General features: G+C 40.8%; 1 protein-coding gene across 3 annotated transcripts in view; it reads right to left on the reverse strand.

Annotated features, from left to right (window-relative positions):
• The window catches only part of NOX1 (NADPH oxidase 1), a 28,188-nt gene extending 6,633 nt beyond the window's left edge, over positions 1-21,555 (reverse strand). Inside the window, exons 1-8 of one of the 3 annotated variants that reach the window (XM_032257780.1) lie at positions 20,785-21,555; positions 17,319-17,414; positions 11,022-11,132; positions 10,696-10,780; positions 10,198-10,349; positions 9,921-10,102; positions 9,700-9,832; positions 300-392 (exon numbers count right to left, since the gene is read on the reverse strand). In XM_032257780.1, the coding sequence (XP_032113671.1) occupies positions 300-392; positions 9,700-9,832; positions 9,921-10,102; positions 10,198-10,349; positions 10,696-10,780; positions 11,022-11,132; positions 17,319-17,414; positions 20,785-20,829 (897 nt within the window). In that variant the 5' untranslated portion in view covers positions 20,830-21,555. The remainder of the gene's footprint in view (positions 1-299; positions 393-9,699; positions 9,833-9,920; positions 10,103-10,197; positions 10,350-10,695; positions 10,781-11,021; positions 11,133-17,318; positions 17,415-20,784) is intronic. The other 2 variants (XM_032257782.1, XM_032257781.1) reach the window with 2 other exon arrangements.
• Positions 21,556-22,716: the final 1,161 nt, after the last annotated feature.

Here is a 22,716-nt window from a genome sequence, read left to right on the forward strand (position 1 = left end):
GAGACAGAGTCTCGCTCTGTTGCCAGGCTGGAGTGCAATGGTGTGATATTGGTTCCCTGCAACCTCTGCCTCCCAGGTTCAAGCAATTCTCCTGCCTCAGCCTTCTTGGTAGCTGGGACTACAGGCGCGTGCCACCACGCCCAGATAATGTTTGTATTTTTAGTAGAGACAGGGTTTTACCATGTTGGTCAGGATGGTTTTAATCTCTTGACCTCGTGATTCACCTGCCTCGGCCTCCCAAAGTGCCGGGATGACAGGCATGAGCCACCGTGCCGGGCTGCAAGGTGCATATTCTTTACCTTGGTAATCACAACCTTCTGCTGGGAGCGATAAAACCGGAGGATTCTTTCACAGATATAAAGAATGACTGGTGCAAGGATCCACTTCCAAGACTGCAGAGACAGGGTACAGAATGAGATTACACTTTAATTTCTTGTTTAGGATTTATTTGTGTAGCAGTTCATCCTTCATTCAGTATTTACTGAGTTCTCCAATGTGTATCATTTTTAAGTCACTAATTTCATCAAATCTGGAAGATGGAAATAGAAAAAATAAATGACAATGGTTTTGTTTGTTAATCTGTTATTCATAAAACAGATCATTTCCTGAAAATTTACAAGTCTGACCAAAAGCAAGAGAAAAGCACAGAAATAGAACACATGGTAAATACTCATGTTCTCAAATTACATACAAAATTTAATTTTAAGTCCTGGCACAGTGGGTCATCCTAGCACTTTAGGAGGCCGAGGTGGGCAGATTGCCTGATCTCTCGGAGACCCAGCCAGGGCAACATAGCAAAAGCCTGTCTCTACTAAAAATACAAAAAATTAGCTGGGCATGGTGGTGCGTGCCTGTAATTCCAGCTACATGGGAGGCTGAGGCATAAGAATCGCTTGAACCCAGGAGGCGGTAGAAGTTGCAGTGAGCTGAGATCACACCACTGCACTCCAGCCTGGGCAACAGAGCAAGACTGTCTGCAAAAAAATAAAATAAAATAAGATTTAATTTAAAAATCTAAGACTATCTTCAAGGACAACTTGTCCAATCTAAAAAACCAACAGAGAAAGTCGATGTGAAAATAGAAACAGATAATCAAAAACAAACACAAAAAAAGGGAAAGCTGATGCTTTTGGGTACATAAAACTCAGTTCTTATCCATCACCTCCTTTCTCAAGTGCTTAAACATTTAATCTAGTAATATTTTTTACCTTGCCTACATTTTTTTTAAATGCAGCTTTTCGGCCAGGTGCGGTGGCTCATACCTGTAATCCCAGCAGTTTGGGAAGCAGAGATGAGTAGATCACTTGAGATCAAGAGTTCAAGACCAGCCTGGCCAACGTGTTGAAACACCATCTCTACTAAAAATACAAAAATTATCCAGGCGTGGTGGTGGGCGCCTGTAGTCCCAGCTACTCAGGAGACTGAGGAAGGAGAATCACTTGAACCCAGGAGGTTGCAGTGAGTCAAGGTCATGCCACTCCACCCCAGCCTGGGTGACAGAGTGAGACTCTGTCTCAAAGAACAATTTTTTTTTAAAGCAGCCTTTCTATCCCTGAGAGCTTTGCAAAGCAGCAGTTTGCTTCTGCATGCTCGGGAGCTACTAAAAATGTACTTCCTATCAATGCTAAATCATGTCCTTTCTTGCACAGTTGCTCAAGTGTGATAACCTTGGGACTGTGTGAAGTGAGGTTTCTTAAGTTGATGCAGGCAAATAACTTCCTTGAGTATCTCTAGGGAAGGAAAAGGCAGAGATGTGACAAGTGAAACAGAGTGAACATTATGCAATTCAGTGCTATTTCTTATTTGAAAAAAAATTCCCCAGCTGAATTTGGGGAAAAACATATTTAAGAGACGGGTAATAACAATGTGAAAAAAATATTGGCTTTGGAAGTAGTCAGAGTAATAAATATTAAAACAAGATACCATTTTAGTCTCTCAAATTGAAAAACAATTTTAAGTAATAATGTCCAGCATTAACTAGGAGTCAGAGAAATGGGCATGTGCACATGGGCATACAAATTGAACATGAAAATTGAACATGCATTTCACATGGGTGAAAATCCAAATTGGCAACATCTTCCCGGAGAGCAATTTAGCAGTACATCTCAATAGTCTCAAACGCATTCCTTCTCTTTAACCCTGAAACTTCACTTCTAGGAAATGAAGATAAATAATTAAGGTGTGAAAAAGTATTATACATGAGTAAAGTAATGGCCACAATGTTTACTTTAAAACATGATTAAAATGGTGTATATCATACAGGTTTTTTGTTTTTGTTTTTGTTTTGAGACGGTCTCTCACTCCATGCAGTGATGTAATCTTGGCTCACTGCAACCTCCGCCTCCTGGGTTCAAGCAATTCTCCTGCCTCAGCCTCCCAAGTAGCTAAATCTACAGGCATGCACCACCACACCCAACTAATTTTTGTATTTTCAGTAGAGATGGGGTTTCACCTTGCTGGCCAGGCTGGTCTGGAACTGCTGGCCTCAAGTGAGCTATCTGTCTCAGCCTCCCAAAGTACTGGAATTACAGGCATGAGCCACCACACCTGGCCAACTATTTTAAAACAAATGTTTCAAGGCTGGGCGTGATGGCTCACGCCTGTAATCCCAGCATTTTGGGAGGCTGAGGCAGCCAGATCACCTGAGGTCAGGAGCTGGAGACCAGTCTGGCCAACATGGCAAAACCCTGTCTCTACTAAAAATCCAAAAATTAGCTCGGTGTGGTGGCGCATGCCTGTAGTCGCAGATACTCAGGAAGCTGAGGCAGGAGAATCACCTGAACCCGGGAGGTGGAGGTTGTAGTGAGCCAAGATCACGCCACTGCACTCCAGCCTGGGTAGCAGAGTGAGATTCTGTCTCAAAAAAAAAAAAAAAAAAAAAGTTTCAAAAGAATATTTGACAACAGAGGAAAACATCCATGATATCAATCAAGGAAAATATCATTTCCTCTAGGTGGTAGAACTCTATGAAATTTTTTATTTACTTCTAAAATATTTTTGTATTTTCCAAACTTTCTACAATAAATGTGTATTATTTTTCTAATTTTTAAATGGGGTGAATATGGAGAGAGTATTTTTTAAATGTTTATGGGGCCAGGCGTGATGGCTCACGCCTATAACCCCAGCACTTTGGGAGGCCGAGGTGGGTGGATCACGAGGTCAGGAGTTCAAGACCAGCCTGGCCAACACGGTGAAACCCCATCTCTACTAAAAATACAAAAAATTAGCTGGGCGTGGTGGCGCGTGCCTGTAATCCCAGCTATTCTGGAGGCTGAGGCAGGAGAATCGCTGGAACCCAGGAGGTGTAGGTTGTGTTGAACACAGATTACACTATTGCACTCCAGCCTGGGTGACAGAGCAAGACTCTGTCTCAAATAAATAAATAAATGTTTATGGAAGAATCAAAGCAATACATCCAGGTGGCAAAACTGGTGTTCTCTCTCTTAGAGTATTACACGACCAACCAAAGCAAACCCTAAATTTTAAGGATACCAAATAGGCCAAATATAACCTAACTCAGGTTATAGATAAGAAAAAGACAGAAGCTGATGTGCCAGGTAAGACAAGGTATTAACCATCTTAGCTAGTAAGCTTTGCTAATAAGCCTTAAATAGCTCCCTATCCTAATACAGGTCCCTGGTTATGATCTTACAATTTCCCCTCACTTTAGAAATGAAATGTGCTATTAACATATTCCACGTAAGTCTTTTCAAAATTACTTTTCTTTTTTTTTTTTGAGACAAGATCTTTCTCTGTCAACCAGGCTGGAGTGCAATGGTACCATCACAGCTCACTGCAGCCTCAACCTCCTGGGCTCAAGTGATCCTCCCATCTCAGCCTCCCGTATAGCTGGAACCACAGGCATGCACCACCATGCCCAGCTAATTTTTTAATATTCTGTAGAGACAAGGTCTTCCTATGTTGCCGAGATTGGTCTTGAACTATTGGACTCAAGCAATCCTCCTGCCTCAGCCTCCCAAAGTGCTGAGACTGCAGGCATGAGACACTATGCCTCACACAAAATTACTTTTTTTTTTAACTTCTATTTTAGGTTCAGAGGTACATGCACAGGTTTGTTATAGAGGTAAACTGCATGTCATAGGGGTTTGGTGAACAGATAATTTCATCACCCAGGTAATAAGCATAGTACCCATTAGATAGTTTTTTGATCCTCTCACTCCTCCCTTTCTCCACTCTCAAGTAGGCCCTGGTGTGTGTTATTTCCTCCTTTGTGTCCAGATATACTCAATGTTTAGCTCTCACTTATAAATGAGAACAAGTGGTATTTGTTTTTCTGTTTCTACATTAGTCTGCTTAGGATAATGGCCTCCAGCTCCATCTATTTTGCTGCAAAGGACATAATCGCATTGTTTTTTATGACTGCATTGTATTCCATGGTGTATATGTTCCATATTTTCTTTATCCAGTCTACCATTGATGAGCATTTAGGTGGACTCCATGTCTTTGCAATTGTGAATAGTGCTGCAATGAACACACAAGTGCATGTGTCTTTGTCATAGAATGATTATATTCCTTTGGGTATATACTCAGTAATGGGATTGCTGGGTCAAATGGTAATCTGTTTTCAGTTCTTTGAGGAATTATCACACTGCTTTCCACAATGGCTGAACTAATTTACATTTCCACCAGCACTATATAAGTGTTCCCTTTTCCCTGCAACCTCACCAGCATCTGTTATTTTTTGACTTTTTAACAATAGCCATTCTGGCTGGTGTGAGGTGGTGTCTCATTGTGGTTTGGATTTGCATGTCTCTAATGATCAGTGACATTGAACATTTTTTCATGTTTGTTGGCTGTGTGTGTCTTCTTTGGAAAACTGTTTCTTTATGACTTTTGCCCACTTTTTTTTTGGAGACTTTACCCACTTTGTTATGGGATTGTTTGGTTTTTGTTTGTTAATTTGTTTAGGTTCCTTATAGATGCTAGATATTAGACTTTTTTTTTTTTTTTTTAAACACGGGGTTTCACCATGTTGGTCAGGCTGGTCTTGAACTCCCGACCTCAGGTGATCCGCCCGCCTTGGCATCCAAAGTGCTTGGATTACAGGCGTGAGCCACTACGCCCGGCCGATATTAGACCTTTGTCAGATATGTAGTTTGTAAATATTTACTCCCATTCTGTAGGTTGTTTACTCTGTTGGTAGTTGCTTTTGCTGTGCAGAAGTGCTTTAGTTTAATTAGATCCCATTAATCAATTTTCATTTTTGTTGTATTTGCTTTTGGCATCTTCATCATGAAATCTTTGCCAGGGCCTATGTCCTGAATGGTATTGCCTATGTTGTCTTCCACGGTTTTTATAGTTTGGGGTTTATGTTTTATAGTCTTTAATCCATTTTGAGCTGGTTTTTGTATATGGTGTAAGGAAGGAGTCCAGTTTCAATCTTCTTCATGTGGCTAGCCAGTTATCTCAGCACCATCTATTGAATAGGGAGTCCTTTCCCCATTGCTTATTTTTGTTGACTTTGTTAAAGATCAGATGGTCAAGGGTATGTGACATTATTTCCGGGCTCTCTATTCTGTTCCATTGGTCTGTGTGTCTGTTTTTATACCAGTGCCATGCTGTTTTGGTTGCTGTAGCCTTGTAGTATAGTTTGAAATTGGGTAACGTGATGCCTCCAGCTTTGTTCTTTTTGCTTAGGATTGCCTGGGATATTTGGGCTCTTTTTTTGGTTCAGTGTGCATTTTTAAATATTTTTTTCTAATTATGTGAAGAATGTCATTGGTAGTTTGGTAGGAATAGTATTGAATCTGTAAATTGCTTTGGGCAGTATGCCCATTTTAATAATATTGATTCTTCCTATTCATTAGTGTGGAATGTTTTTCCATTTGTTTGTGTCATCTCTAATTTCTTTGAGCAGTGTTTTGTAACTCTCATTGTAGAGATCTCTCACCTTCCTGGTTTGCTGTATTCCTAGGTATTTTATTCTTTTTGTGACTATTGTGAATGGGATTGCATTCTTGATTTGGCTTTCAGCGTGGGTGTTCTTGGGGTATAGCAATGCTACTGATTTTCGTATATTGATTTTGTATCCTGAAACTTTGCTGAAGCTGTTTATCAGATCTAGGAGCTTTTGGACATAGGCTATGGGATTTTCTAGGTATAGAATCATGTTGTCTGCCAACAGAGATAGTTTGACTTTTTGTCTTCCTATTTGGATGCCTTTTATTTCTTTCACCTGCCTGAATGCTCTGGCCAAAACTTCCAGCACAATGTTAAATAAGAGTGGTAAAAGAGTGAAACCTTGTCTTGTTCCTGTTTTCAAGGGGAATGCATCCAGCTTTTGCCCATTCAGCATAACGTTGGCTGTGGGTTTGCCATAGATGACTCTTACTATTTTGAAATATATTCCTGCAATGCCTAGTTTGCTGAGAGTTTTTCATATGAAGGAGTGTTGAATTTTATCGAAAGCCTTTTGTGCATCTACTGAGATGATCATACAGTTTTTGTCTTTAGTTCTCTTTATGTGATGAATCACATTTATTGACTTGCATATGTTGAACCCTACTTGCATCCCAGGGATAAAGCCTACTTGGTCGTGGTGGATTAGCTTTTTGATGTGCTGCTGGATTCCATTTGACAGTATTTTGTTGAGGATTTTTTCATCAATGATCTTCAAGGATATTGGCCCGAAGTTTTCTTTTTTTGTGGTATCTCTGACACATTTTGGTATCAGGATGATGCTGGCCTCATAGAGTGAGTTAGGGAGGAGACCCTCCTTTTCAATTTTTTGCAATAGTTTCAGTAGGAATCGTACCAGATTTATACATCTGGAAAAATTTGGCTGTGAACCTATCTGGTCCAGGGCCTTTTTTCGGTTGTAGGCTTTTTATACTGATTCAATTTTGAAACTCAATGTTGGTCTGCTCAGGGATTAAATTTCTTCGTTGTCTTATCTTGGGACGTTGTATGTGTCCAGGAATTTATCCATTTCCTCTATGTGCCTATATGTGTTCATAGTAGTCTCTGAGGGTTTTTTTTTAATTTATTTATTTATGTGGGGTCAGTGGAAATATCATATTTGTCATTTCTGATTGTATGTATTTGGATCTTCTCTCTTTTTTTCTTTATTAGTGTAGCCAGTGGTCGATTCTTTATTTGTGTAGCTAGCAGTCTATCTTATTATAAAATTACTTTCTAAATAGGTAATACATGTATATGGTACAAAATCTGAAAGTACAACAGGATATACAGTAAAAAGCAAATGCTCTGGCCCCTCCAGATCCCCAGAGGTAATGTTATTATTTTGTGAATTCTTCTGGAGAACATGCATTTAAGTGATTTTTTCAGTGCCAATGATAGGGAACTATACACACTGCCCTGCTTTTTACATTTAACATCTTAGGGACTGGTCCCTATTAGGGTCTATGGTGCTCTTTCGTTTTCCTCGTTGCAAACTATTCCATTGTATAAAAGTCACAAAATGTAACTAGTGCCCCATTGATGGAAACTTGTTTCCAAACGTTTTTTCTATTAAACACTGCTGTAATCAATAACTTAAGGCATGTAATTTAACATATATACAAGTGTATTTGTGGAATAAATTGGAAGTCAGGTTTTAAAGCTTAATTGCTCCTGCCAAATCACTCTCTACAAGCAGTTGTATAGGTTTACATCTAACTAGCAACGCATAAAAGCATTTCTCTATACTCTTGCCAATACCATACATTAGTAGGTTTTTTAATCTTTGCTAATCTGTTAGGTTAACAGATTCTCGTCGTTTTATTTGGCATTGTTTCCATTATAACATTAAGCATCATTTCACATATTTAACATCAAGATATATCTCCATTTCTGAGATCATTCTGTTCATATCTTCTACATCTCCTTTAATCATGTTGTTAGACTTTTTTATTGATTTCTAGGAGTTATTTATATATTTAAAAATTAGTCCATGGCCTATAAGTTGTAAATACTTTTCCTACTTGGTAATTTGCAGTCTGTCTTTATTTATAATGGGGATTTTTGTTAGTTTTTTTTTGAGACAGGATCTCACCATCACCCAGGCTGGAGTGCAGTGGCATGATTACAGCACACTGCAGCCTCAACCGCCCAGGCTCAAGTAATCCTTTCACCTCACCCTCCTGAGTATCTGGGACGACAGGTGTATGCCACCATGCCCAGCTAATTTTTGTATTTTTTGTAGAGATGAGGGTTTTGCCATGTTGCCCAGGCTGGTCTCAAACTCCTGGGCTCAAGCAATCTACCCACCTCAGCCTCTCAAATTGCTGGGATTACAGGTATGAGCCACCGTGCCTAGCCTGACGGGGATTTCTTGTGCCATGCAAAATTATCTCTTCTTTTATGGCTTCAGGGTGGTTTAGCTTATTTATAAACATGTTCCCCAACTTTAGTATTAGAAAAAAATTTCCCATGTGGTCTTAAGGTGCTTTTATGGGTTTATTTTACATTTAAATTGTTGCTCCCTGTATCCTTGATCCATAGTTGAGTGCAAGGCATGAAATGAAGATATAGCTTTTTTTCCAGATGATGATCTTATTGTACCAAAAATTATTATTATTATTATTATTATTATTATTATTTTGAGACGGAGTTTCGCTCTTGTTACCCAGGCTAGAGTGCAATGGCGCGATCTCGGCTCACCACAACCTCCGTCTCCTGGGTTCAGGCGATTCTCCTGCCTCAGCCTCCTGAGTAGCTGGGATTACAGGCACGCACCACCACGCCCAGCTAATTTTTTGTATTTTTAGTAGAGATGGGGTTTCACCATGTTGACCAGGATGGGCTCGATCTCTTGACCTCATGATCCACCCGCTTTGGCCTCCCAAAGTGCTGGGATTACAGGCGTGAGCCACCATGCCCGGCCCCAAAAATTATTAATCTATCGTTTTATTGATGAATTAAGATGCCAACTTTAGAAGGCTTTTTGTTTTATATATATATTCCCGTTCTAGATGAGGACTAAGCTATTGCTCTTAATCCTGAATCTGATTTAAAGACCTTAAACATTCTCAGAGCACTTTGAGGCACTACAAATCACCCTCCCCTTCCATTTACTCCTCAATATAACCTATTTTGTGGGCAAGCAAAGGTAAATCATAACACCCACAATAATTACCCTGGGGCACACCTTGAGTTCCCTAGAACCCAGTTTCATAATCGCCCAGTATCTAACAAAAATTTCCAAGCATATTCTTAGAACACCAAAGAAAGCCCACTTCAAGAATGCTTTATCTCTTCCTAGAATTTCACTGGAATATCACAGCTGAGCGGAATCCAAAAGGCCTGGGCTTGTATTTAAGCTCCACTACTTACTTACTGTAAGAGCTTGTCAGTTTTCTTAATCTCTTGGAATCCTGTCCTTTTGTTTCAAAATTTAAGCAAAAAAGAAGTACATATCTCATAGGTTATTGCTATATATAAATTAAATAATCCATATTATGCAGCAAGGCTGGAAGATGATAAACACAATTAATAATGTGTGTTATCATTATTACCTTTGCAGAGGGTCTCATACATTCAAGAATTATTAGTTTTTTCTCTTCAAGATCCCCTTCTAATTGCCTATTGCCAATGATACTGGAAGTTTCTTAAAGGTAGGAACCCCATAGATAGCCTTCATAAGACCCAGCACAGGACTGAGCTAATAATAATGATGATAACAACAATAAAAGTAATAATAACAGTAACAGCTCCTATCCTTGCCCATAGGGCTCTTACCTCAGGGGGGTGCCCTTCAAAGTCAGGGCGCCTACAGTGGGAGTCATGATCATCCCACATCTCAAAAGACTCTGCACACTTGCAAGGATGACTCTCATTCATGCTCTTCTCTGTTTGACCCCGGACAATTCCACTGAAATAGACAAAGAAGGACGGTTTGGAACAAAGAATTATGCAAGGTTGGGGGCTGGGGCATGAGAATGAGGGTTTGAAAATCTTACCCAATGCCGTGAATCCCTAAACCAAGGATATAGAAGATAAAAAGGTGGTGAGTATACCAAAAGACCTCAAAATAACTCTTCCGGATGAACTCAGTAGCTGAAGTTACAATGAGAATCAAGGCTATTGTCATGATCACTCCGGTGAGACCAGCAATGCTGGTGAATGTCACATACTCCACTGTCTGTGAAAGGAAAAATGTCAACCTGGCACAATGTCCACCTGTGCACTTCCTGCTTATGACCATATCTCAGGTGCTTTGCTAGCAAGTCAACTCACCATGTTTGGGGACTGGATGGGATTTAGCCAAGAACTCCCCTTTTTCTTATCATGAGATAGGCTGGAGAGAATGGAGGCAAGGGAGCCATCTGTGGCCTGTCGGCTTCTGCTATAGCGGTCAAAGTTAAACAGGTGTGCAATGATGTGAATAGCTAAATGGAAAGATGAAAAGAAATGTTAAGAGACATCTCAGCAACATCATGGCAGGTGTGCCCCACTAGACTAGAAGAATCCTACATTATAGCACTTAGCAGAATGCTGAGTGTAAAGAAGGTGCCCAATAAACCCTTGATTGCAGAATGATCCAAGATCTTTTTTTATACTTACTCTGTTCCCAAAAGAATAGAACATAAGTTCCATGAAAATAGGCCAAGAACAGTGCGTAACAAATAGTGCCCAGTGCTCGATAAATATTTTTTGAATGTGCATATGGATGGATGGATGAAGCAAGATTCTGAATGCCCTGGAGTCTGTGGATTCAGGGCTTGCCTGAGTTACCTGTATGTAGGCAGATCATATAGGCCACCAGCTTGTGGAAGGTGAGATTGTGATCCAATTGCTTTCTCAGTGTGCGGCTGCAAAACTGCAAATGTAAAGTGATCATGGTCAGATGTCTCCAGCCAGCTTTATTAAATTCATTAACCCATAACAAACATGTCTTGCACATAGCATGCCAATACTCACCCACCCTTACCCACCCCCTTAGCTACTGAAGGAGACCTCTGGCTTCCCTTCCTAGGAGCATGATGTTGAGCTGTCCCTACTGAGGAATCCAGTTCTCCTTCTCTAATGTGAATGTTGACTTAGGAGTGGTTGGGACTCACTGAGCAGGTGCCCCTCAGGAAGGACAGCAGATTGCGACACACGGGAAGCAGGATCAACATGCTGTTAAAATTCAAGCAGAGAGCAGAGGCTCGGGCACAGGCCAATGTTGACTATGGAGTAGAAGAGAAAAGGAGACCATCAGCTGCTTCATCTCACCATCTAGCATGTGAGCCACTGACCCAGCCACTCATCCGAGGCCTGCAAATGAACAGGGCTCCAGCTGCCTCCCCTCTCAGTAGCTAGCATGATAAGGCCAGGCTCTGTTTGCAAAATGCACAAAATATGCTGAATTTAATATTGAATTGAGAAATTCCCGTGACAGTAGTTAGGAAATGTTTGACTACGTTTATTAACATGAAAGAGAATAGGATTTAATGATTACATGTTAGTAAATACATTCTATGGATGTAACATTTTGTTTAATACTCTTAATTATAATTTTATTATTTGTCACTTTTAAAAGAGCCTTAAGGATCTGGCTCTATTGCCCAGGCTGGAGTGCAGTGGCAAGATCTCGGCACACTGCATCCTCTGCCTCCTGGGCTCAAGCCATCCTCCCTCCTCAGCCTCCCGAGTAGCTGGGATTACAGGTGCACACCACCATACCCAGTGAATCTTTGTATCTTTGGCAAAGATAGGGTTTTGCCATGTTGCCCAGGCTGGTCTGGAAGTCCTGAGCTCAAGTGATCTACCTGACTTGGCCTCCCAAAGTGCTGGGATTACAGACATGACACAGCATGCCTGGCCAAGGATTATATATACCTTTATTTGCATTTTAAGTAAAGCTCATATTTAGAGGTATAATTACGGATGGCATTTTATTCTTTTCTGTATTTTCTAATATTGCAGTTATAAGCACATAATAGTTGTATAATAAAAACTTAAAATTTTTAACCACTTCTATTTAAGATGTCTTTAAAAATTGAACAAAATTAGTCAAGACTAGGAAACCTCTTAGAGTAAAATTTTTAAACAGGTAGATATTTGAGAAGAGACAACTTCAGAGAAGCACAATTTTAAGCTGATTTCCTTGCGTGGCCAGGCAGCATAAATCAAGAACAACTTGCTCCAGCAGTAGAAGCTGTTAGCAAAGGAGACAAGGAATCAATGCTTCAAAGAAGTATTTAGTCCAGAAAAACAGGTCTTACTAGGTATAAGCTGGACAGAATATTAACTCCATGGCAGCTTAACTCTATGGCAGCTAAATCTGACTTCTCAACTCCATACAACTGGCTTCTGAGTCTACTACATGAACTTGGGACTGCTATGGAGTGTGACAATGTAGTAGCAGAGGAGCTGGCAGCAGCAGCCAGGAAATTTTTGTTGCGCTTCAGCTGACTGGCCAGCCTTACACTGTGTGTCTGTCAAAGACTTTCTAAAAGAAGGGGTATAGGTTAAGGTTAGCATTTCTTAGTCTTTTTCTAATTATCTATGAAGCACAAAATTGATTTTTCTTATATCGTAAACCCAGGACAGCCTGACATTAACTTAGTAAGCCAGGACAAGGTCTGTCTAGCATCCACAATGGCTACTAAGAATGTCAGGCAGTGTGGTGAACAAAAGCTGCCCTACTGTTTTCCATTTCTGGCTTTTCCACATGACCTATGTTTTCTCCCTCTGCTGAGTCACGCTCCGACTGTTTTTGGTACAGACAGCCTGTTCCATTTCTGAGTAAATTTCCTCCGCTCATCTCAGAGATCCTGCATATCCACATTGGTTCCCACTACTTGCTTATTTGAATCACAGAGATTTCTTAAAGCTAAAATTGGCAAGTGAATTGAAAATACAGGACTATAATTTCACAGTTCCATATTCTGTGGTGGCTATCTATATAGGATGGATTCTTTTTAGAGAAAACATTTTTTCCTCATTGCAGCACATTTAAATACACCAATGTATGTTCATTTCTCTAGATCCACACTCACTGGTGTTATAATTGAACTCCTGCTGTCATTAATGCATCATTGACTATGGATTGAAACTTCTTCCTCTGCTGCTTATCTGCTCTACTTCATAGAGAATCAAATTGCTCTCTGTATTTTCCCAAGGTGAGGATGAATTTAAGAAATAACCTGTGGAGTGTTTAAATAAATTATGGTACATCAATGCAATGAATTGTTATTCTCTTTTTTCTTTTTATTTTTCGAGATGTTGTTTTGCTCTTGTTGCCCAAGCTGGAGTGCAATGGCGATCTCGGCTCACTGCAACCTCGGCCTTGCGGGTTCAAGCGATTCTCCTGCCTCAGCCTCAGCTGGTATTACAAGCATGTGCCACCACACCTGGCTAATTTTGTATTTTTAGTAGAGATGGAGTTTCTCCATGTTGGTCAGATTGGTCTCGAACTTCCCAATCTCAGGTTATCCACCTGCCTTGGCCTCCCAAAGTGCTGGGATTATAGGCCTGAGTGACTGCACCAGGCCTGAATTGTTATTCTCTTAAAAGAATGAGAGCTCTATGCAGTGATGCAGTGGTGGTAAATTTTTTTTTTTAGACAGAGTTTCGCTCTTGTTGATTTTTGAGGGGAGGGAAAATTCCCGATTTCCAGCATTCACCAATTTTGATGATGTAACTACTCCCACCATGGCAGATTTCAAGATACTAACTTGATGTCATTGAACACCACTGAATGCAGAGTTGGGAAGAGATGCACACAACTGGCATTGCAAGCTGATATGAGCTGGTTTCAGCACACCACTGGTTAGGTACTCACATGAAAAGATAACTGAGGCTGGGTACAGTGAGTTACGCCTATAATCCCAACACTTTGGGAGACCAAAGCAGATGGATCACTTGAGGTCACACATTTGAGACCAGCCTGGCCAACATGGTGAAACCCCGTCTTTACTAAATATACAAAAAATTAGCCAGGCCCTGTGGTACACACCTGTAATCCCAGCTATGAGGGAGGCTGAGGCAGGAAAATCACTTGATCCCGGGAGGCGGAAGTTGCAGTGAGCTGAGATTGCACCACTGCACTCCAGGCTGGGCAACAGAGTGAGACACCATCTCAAAAAAAAAAAAAAAAAAAAAAGAAGAAAAAGAGATATCTGAGATATGGTAAGCAATTTCCAGCCAATATATACAAAGTGATCCCTTTTTTGCTTAAAACAAAAAAACTGTGTGTCCTACTATATGTGTTTACCAAAACTCATAGAACTGTACACCAAAAAACAGCAAATTTTACTATATGAAAATTAAAAAGTGAATAAACAATTGTACCCACCTCAAAAACAAAACCTATGTGTCTGATACATTTGTGAACATATGTCAGTGTGTGTGGGGTGTGTGTGTGTGTGTGTGTGTGTGTGTGTGTGTGTGTCTCTCTGGGGAGTGGGACGAGAGGGTGATTTTCACATTTTCACTTCTATTAGGTTGGTGCAAAAGTAATTGTGGTTTTTGCAAATAGTTTCAATAGCAAAAACTGCAATAACTTTTGCACCAACCTAATATATGGTTTGATCTCATTGAAAGCAACATTACTGATAATTAATTTTTTTTTTTTTTTTTTGAGACGGAGTTTTGCTCTTGTTACCCAGGCTGGAGTGCAATGGCGCGATCTCGGCTCACCGCAACCTCCGCCTCCTGGGTTCAGGCAATTCTCCTGCCCCAGCCTCCTGAGTAGCTGGGATTACAGGCACGCACCACCATGCCCAGCTAATTTTTTGTATTTTTAGTAGAGACGGGGTTTCACCATGTTGACCAGGATTGTCTTGATCTCTTGACCTCGTGATCCACCCGCCTCGGCCTCCCAAAGTGCTGGGATTACAGGCTTGAGCCACCGCGCCCGGCGATAATTAATTTTTTAAAATAGGGCTTTAAAAAATAAAATGTCCTACAGAGTGGAATAATGGACATTGGAGACTACAAAAGTAGGAGGGTAGGGGGGAGTGAGGGTTGAAAAATTACCCATTGGGTACAATGATCACTATTCAGGTGCTAGGTACACTAAAAACCCAGACTTCATCACTGCACAGTATATGCATGTAAGAAGCTTGCACTTGTGGCTGGGCACGGTGCTCATACCTGTAATACTCGGCCTTTGGGAGGCCGAGGTGGGAATATCACTTGAGCCCAGGAGTTTAGAGACCAGCCTGAGCAACACAGGGAGACCCTATCTCAACAAAAAAAAATTGTTTAACTAGCCAGGCTTGATGGCACACACCTGTGATCCCAGCTAATCAGGACGCTGAGGTGGGAGGATGGCTTAAGCCTGGGAGAGTTGAGGCTGCAGTGAGCCATGATCATGCCACTGCACACCAGCCTGGGTAACAGAGAAAGACCTTGTCTCAAAAGAAAGAGAATGAAAAGAAAGAAGGAAGGAAGGAAGGAGGAAGGAAGGAAGGAAGAGACGGAGGGAGGAAGGCAGAGAGAGAGGGAGGGAGAGAGGGGAGAATGAAGGAGGGGGGAGGAAGGGAGGGGAGAAAGAAAGAAAGAAGAAAGAAAGGAAAGAAGGAAAGAAAGAGACCTGCACTTATACCCCCTACATATATAAACAATTTTAAAATAATTTTTTAAAAAATGAAATGTCCACGGGACACCAGCATAATTTATTTTTCTGCTGCTGACATTTGGGTAATGAAGTAATCAAGCTGCTAATAACTAGTCACATTTGTTGCATCATTCTCTTAGTAAAAAGCTATTTATTTATTTTATTTATTTATTTTTTTTTGAGACGGAGTTTCTCTCTTGTTACCCAGGCTGGAGTGCAATGGCGCGATCTCGGCTCACCGCAACCTCCGCCTCCCGGGTTCAGGCAATTCTCCTGCCTCAGCCTCCTGAGTAGCTGGGATTACAGGCACGCACCACCATGCCCAGCTAATTTTTTTGTATTTTTAGTAGAGACGGAGTTTCACCATGTTAACCAGGATGGTCTCGATCTCTTGACCTCGTGATCCACCCGCCTCGGCCTCCCACAGTGCTGGGATTACAGGCTTGAGCCACCGCGCCCGGCCGTAAAAAGCTATTTTTAAAGCAAATTAATACCTCCTTTGGAGTTAAAGTTTCTAAAGAAGGATCAAGGATGAACATTTAAAATGGAAAACAGCAGGGTGAAATAAACCATGAACAGAACATTCAAATTAGTTGTGATCTCAACATGGATTCTTTGATTATGGAGAGAAAAAAGAAATTTTTTAAAAGGACAGGCTGTCTTTAAACATGTATATTGGGAGGATACTGAAAGCTACTGAAAAAAAAAAAACACTGTCAAGATGAAAGTGATTTAAAATCTCCTACCTGTTATTGCATAATAGACTAGAAATAGCAGTCAAACACGCTCTTTTAACCAGACAGTGTCCGGGTTCCTCACCCTGTGAGAGAACTGTCCTCAACTCCATGCTTCCTTCTAGTCACCTCCACACCCATGTGCCCTACCCACTCCCTCCTGCCCTCTTCTGTTTTTGATCTGCCACTTCCCCAAGCTTCTCTATTCTGTAACCTTGACCTGAGCCATCCTTTCTGCAGGCTTTGAATTCTGTAGCACCCATGAAACTCTTCTAAGTATCCCTCCTATTTGAAAGAGAGATATGTTTCCATGACAGTAGTGGCTTTCATGTTGTGTTTGTTTTTTCTTTTTTACTTTCCTTCTTTTTAAAAAAGTAAATTCTTCTTAAAAGTGTGAGCAGGTGTTCATAGATAGATACAGGCTGCTTTGGTTGAAACAGGGGCAGGAGCAAAAGCACTACCCAGTTAGCCTTCTCCTCATGCCTTGTAGGAACACCTGAGTTTCTGGAAGCCAGTTTGAAAACCACTGCCTAGGCCAGGCGTGGTGGCTCACGCCTGTAATCTCAGCACTTTGGGAGGCCGAGGCAGGTGGATCACCTGAAGTCAGGAGTTCAAGACCAGCCTGGCCAACATGGTGAAACTCTGTCTTTAAAAAAAAAAAAAAAGAAAGAAAACCACTGACTAATAGTTTTCTTTATTGAACGTTTCCTTTATTAGGTCTTGGGAGTGTACCTTAAATGGGGTTATCAGATTTATTAAATAAAAATACAGGATGCTTATATATTACAATGTAATAATGGAAATTTTTAAAAAATACTGGATGTTAAGCTAAATTTGAACTTCAGATATTTTTAAATCAATATTTTAGTATACCTGTGTTCCATGCAATATTTGGAACATACTTATATCAAAAAATAATTTGTCATTTATCTGAAACTCAAAGTCAGTTGGGCATTCTGTACTTTTTCTGGCAACCTTAGCCCTGGAAGATATCAGGGCATTGGGTCACAAAGAAGCTGGAATCAGAGATAAGAAAAAAATAGAGATTTTATCCATACAATCGTGATACTCACCCCAAGGATTTCTCTTGTGTAGTAGTACTTGTCGGCCTTCTCATATTTCAGGAAAGCATCCACAAAGAGGAAAACATTCAGCCCCAACCAAACAGCCTAGAGGAAGAATAAAACATGCAAAGAATACAGTGAAATTTGGGTATGGGAAGGAGTAAATACGGGACAGGAATAGGAATAGTAGGGATAGGAATAGTGTCGCCATTTTGGCTATTTTGTGTTTACCTGTTTTCATTTTAAGTGAGTACAATCCTGCCAGAATCTAACTGACTTTCAGAGTGAGTTAGCACTTTGAGACATGCATTAGACCAGAGCAGAATCAGCAAACTGAGGCCCGTGGCCCATTACCTGTTTTGCAACAGCCTGCAGGTTCATAATGGTGTTTATATTTTATATTTTCACATTTTCTAATGGTTGAGAAAATCAAAAGAAGAAGAATATTTTGTGGCATGTGAAAGTTATATGAAATTCAAATTTCAGTGACCATAAATAAAGTGGTATTGGAACTTAGGCACTCCTACTCATTTCTGTATTGTTTATAGCTGTTTTTGTGATACAATGAAGGAGGAGAGTAGTTAGGACAGAGACCATATGGCTTGCAAAGCCTGAAATATGTACTATCTAGCTTTTTACAGAAACATTTGCCAATTCTTGGACTAGACCATTGAAACTGTTGCACCTAAAAGATAGCAATAAGTGAATAAATGGATATCTGAAGAAACAAAGAACAAATTTAGCATCTATAACAATACTCATCTGAAAAGAACTAAACCATTCCAGATGGGCCTGCCTTTTTAATTACACCCTGACACACATTTTCCTGTTTTCAGATTGTGAGTATTTTTTCAGATTAATCTATTGTTCCTTTGGAGTTGTTTGAGCTCTTAAGACTGCTTTTGCCTTTCCCAAGTTCCATCTCTGTGTTGGCTAAAGGTGAAATTTGGAACTCACGGCCCATTGCCTTGGGGACCAACCAACTGGTCTTTAGCCCAAGTTTGGGGATGCTAGTCTGTAATTCGATGGGTCTCCAGGGCACTGGGATGCCTCTAGTATATATCCCTCGACCCATTATGAGTCAGAACCATCTCAGCACAACAGGCAAAGAGCCTTTAGCCCAGGGCATGGCCTATTCACATTCCCTAGATCTAGACCACTCACACACCTTTAGTACTATAGCATAGTAATTTAAAGTGTGATATTGGAGTCAAGTTGTAGCATTACCAGTTAATAGCTCTGTAATCTTAGACAGACATGTGATTTAACTTTTCTAAACCTCAATTTCTTCACCTGTAAAATGAGGATAATAACAGGACCTACTTTATGGTAATGCTATGAGGCTTACGTCAGATAATGCGTGTAAAGTGATTAATGCAATGCTTGGTGCTTAGTAAGAGATCAATAAATGCTAGCTACAGAGTTATGTCACTAGGGAACCGGCTTTACCAATCAATTTCTTCCTGCCTCCTTTGCTCAAATACCCTTTTCCAGAGCTGAGTGTCTTTCAGAGAAATGTCTTTGAAAGAAAAGAAAGTCAACAGCCACAGATACCTCAAGAATTTGGAAGACAGAAGAGAGAAACTTATTGAGAGGGAGCAGAAATATTTCTGGATCACAAAGAGACACGGGCAAATAACTCTGTCAGCCCATCATCAACTGTAGGCAAGGCAAATGGTGAAATACAGTGATATCTAGGAGTAAGGAATTCCATTCCCCATCTTGGCTGTCATTTCCTCCACTGTGAATGAAAAAGAAGGTAAACTACAAGACGTGGGAAGAAGGAGGAATAAGACTATTTTTAAGTAATTTGTTTTTTATTAAAAAAGTCAGTGCATGGGAGTATATGTCAGAGATAATGAGAAGTCTAAGCTTGCCAGCTGGATTGGTGGGGGATGAAAATTCAAACCTAGAGAATTAAATGTGAGTCACCATCATGGCTGGTAAACTCTCCCAGCAAAAAATAAGACAGGGAAAAACTGCAGGTAAACATAGATTTTAGAGCTAGAAACACCTTATATTTGTATTTATTCTATCTAGTCACTGTATTAATCCCCTACTCCCCTCCCCTGCCCAGTCCCCCCAACCCCCCACCCCCCCACACACAAGACCTGAAGTCCAGAGAGTATAAATAATTTGATCAAGACCACCCAGTTAGTAGCAGAATTCAAGGTACTTGCCAGGTTCCCTTTCTCCTAAACTAGTGTTATTTCCATTATAGTGCAAAAGGAACTCAATATAAAGCATTTTGAGCATTTAAAATATGTCATGGGATAACCTGACAAAAGAAGCATCTTTGTTCAATGTAAAACAAACACTCTTCCAGGGAAACTCCACATTTTTCCTGGAGCACCTGGCGGGAGGGCGTGGAGAGAGGGGCGTGGCAGGGAACCAGGAGAAAAAAGCAGCATCACATTTTCTCTTTTCTCCTGTTTTGCATATGGAACCCAGAAGCAAAACATGAGAAAAGAGAGTAATGAATGAAGATCTAGGAAAGTGAGAAAGGACACAGGGAGCCCCAGGCTCAATTGTGGCTCAGAAACGGAAGAAGGATAGTGGAGAGAGGTGTTCAAGTGTTAGGAGAAAGCGATTGTACATACATAGGGTGGTGAAGGGATTCTGGTCTGAATGTCATTGAGGAGCTGGGTTCGAGTGATGCTTCTTCAATCAATTCATTGTGTGACATCTAGGTTTTATTTTCCTTTGTACAATCAATAAGTTGGTTTACATCTGCACTATGCAATGCCACAGCCACTACCCACATGTGGCTTCTGAGCACTTGAAATGTGGCTAGTCCTCACTGAGATGTGTTGTGCGTATAAATACACATCAGATTTCAAAGACTCAGTAAAAATAAAAATACGTAAATTATCTTAATATTTTCAATATTGAAGTCATACTGCAAAGATTTGTTGATACGTTGGGTTAAATGAATTATATTGCTAAACATTAACTTCACCTGTTTCTTTTTACCTTTTCAGTGGAGGTATTAGAAAATTCAGGAATTCCTGAAATACCACAGGGGAAAAAAAAAAAGAAAAGAAAATTCAGGAATTACATTATTATGTGGTTTGCTATATTTCTAGTGGGTAGTGCTGGGCCATATGATCTCTAAGATCACTTTCATCTCAAACATTCAGTGATTTTATGATATCTTGATGGGAGCAGTATAGGAAAGATACAGAGAAATCAGCACTCATGGTAGTAGTTATAAGTGAGATGGAAGAGAAAAGGAGACGACAGAAAATGAAAACAGATTGAAATTCCAAATACTTGTGATTTGACAATATGAACAATTGCATATTATTTGTCTCTGTCCTCTCGTCTGACCTAGAGTTGCATCTTTAAACTAACTGGTCTTGATGAACCCAATAATTGGCATGGAATCTTTCCCTTTCAAATAAATTTACAAATATTAACAAACATGATAACTCCTTAATCCTTCCTAATTAGCAGGAAGTCAAAAATCACTTACCAGAAACAAAACTGAAAACCAGTGGTTAACCACCCAGTTTCCCATTGTCAAGAGGTGGTTTGGAGCCCCTCTAGGCAGCAGAGAAGATTCAGCAATCTGGACTCTGGAGGTGTCCTTCAGGAATGGGACCTTTGTCCAGCTTAGGGTATGTGAGTCTTTAAGATGTGAAAAATGCACACCTACCCCAAGAGCTCCCAGGAATGAATAAGTTTATTCTGCTTTCCTTCTCTGGACGGAACTGTGCTACCAGCTTAGATAGACCAGCCCTACTTATGAGAACCACTGGGGTTTTCCCTGTGGGGTTTTTACCCCTTCAGGAAATAGCAATCTCCTTGGGTGAAAATATTCTCTCTCATCATCTTATCCACATGACCTAATGTGAAGCACTGCCTTCCTAGATAAGAAATTTGCTAAAGTTTCTCATAAAAAAAAAAAAGATAATTAGTCTGGGCCTATAAACAGATTACTGCAGGAGAAGTAGGGAGGGAAGCGTGTGTGGTAAGGAAGCTGTTTCAAGATGGACTTTCCAAAGTGTTGCTACGTCTGTCAGCTGCCATTTGGACCTCAGTCTGGCTAGCTCAGAAACTTTAGTATACCAGTTCCCCTGGAGGATGATCCACGGTTGACATATATGATGATGGCCTTGGGGAGAGCTTGACTGGCTGGAAGGACAAGTAAAAAGAAGGGTCAAATAGAATAAGAGAAAATTTAACAAGTATAAATGTACACTTTGGTTCAAAATAAACAGGCAGAAGAATGGAGACGATTGTCTTCTAGTATGATAGATTAACCAGAGTTGTATGTTCAGCTCTGGGCACTAATTTTTTTTTCCTTTTCTAAAATGGTGAAATATACACGGAAGAGTATGTAAAATATATATATGTAATTTAAAGAATAATTTTTTTATTGTACTCTAGGTTCTGGGGTACATGTGCTGATCATGCAGGATTGTTGTATAGGTACATACTTGGCCAGGTGGTTTGCTTCCTCCATCCTCGCCCCCCCTCCGTCACCTGCAACTGGCATTTCTCCCTGTTATCACTCCCAGCCTCCCCTCCCTCCACTGTCCCTCCCTTAACCCCCGCCACCGACCCCAGTGTGTAATGCTCCTTTCCCTGTATTCATGTGTTCTTTTTGTTCAACACCCGCCTATGAGTGAGAACATGTGGTGTTTGGTTTTCTGTTCTTGTGTCAGTTTGCTGAGAATGATGGTTTCCAGTTTCATCCATGTCCCTACAAAGGACATGAACTCGTTGTTTTTTATGGCTGCATAGTATTCCATATGGAAAACGAATTGCTCCAGCATCACTTTCGAAAAGTACTTTTTTTTTTGAGACAGGGTCTCATTCTGTCACCCAGGCTGGAGTACAGTGATATGATCTCCATTCACTGCAACCTTCGCCTCCTGGGTTCAAGCGATTCTCATGCCTTAGCCACCCGAGTAGGTGGGACTACAGCCATGCGCCATCGTGCCTGGCTAATTTTTATATTTTTAGTAGAGATGGGTTTTCACCATGTTGGCCAGGCTTGTCTTCAACTCCTGGCCTCATGTGATCCACCCACATAGGCCTCCCAAAGTGCTGGGATTACAGGAATGAGCCACTGGGCCCAGCCATTTTTGAAAACTACTTTCAAAAATATACTTTCTTAGGCCGGGCGCGGTGGCTCAAGCCTGTAATCCCAGCACTTTGGGAGGCCGAGGCGGGTGGATCACGAGGTCAAGAGATCAAGACCATCCTGGTCAACATGGTGAAACCCCGTCTCTACTAAAACTACAAAACATTAGCTGGGCATGGTGGCGCATGCCTGTAATCCCAGCTACTCAGGAGGCTGAGGCAGGAGAATTGCCTGAACCCGGGAGGCGGAGGTTGTGGTGAGCCGAGATCGCGCCATTGCACTCCAGCCTGGGTAACAAGAGCGAAACTCCGTCTC

Source organism: Sapajus apella, unplaced genomic scaffold (genome assembly GCF_009761245.1).
Source record: "Sapajus apella isolate SASKATOON/1434 unplaced genomic scaffold, GSC_monkey_1.0 scaffold98, whole genome shotgun sequence".
NCBI classification, from domain to species: Eukaryota; Metazoa; Chordata; class Mammalia; order Primates; family Cebidae; genus Sapajus; species Sapajus apella.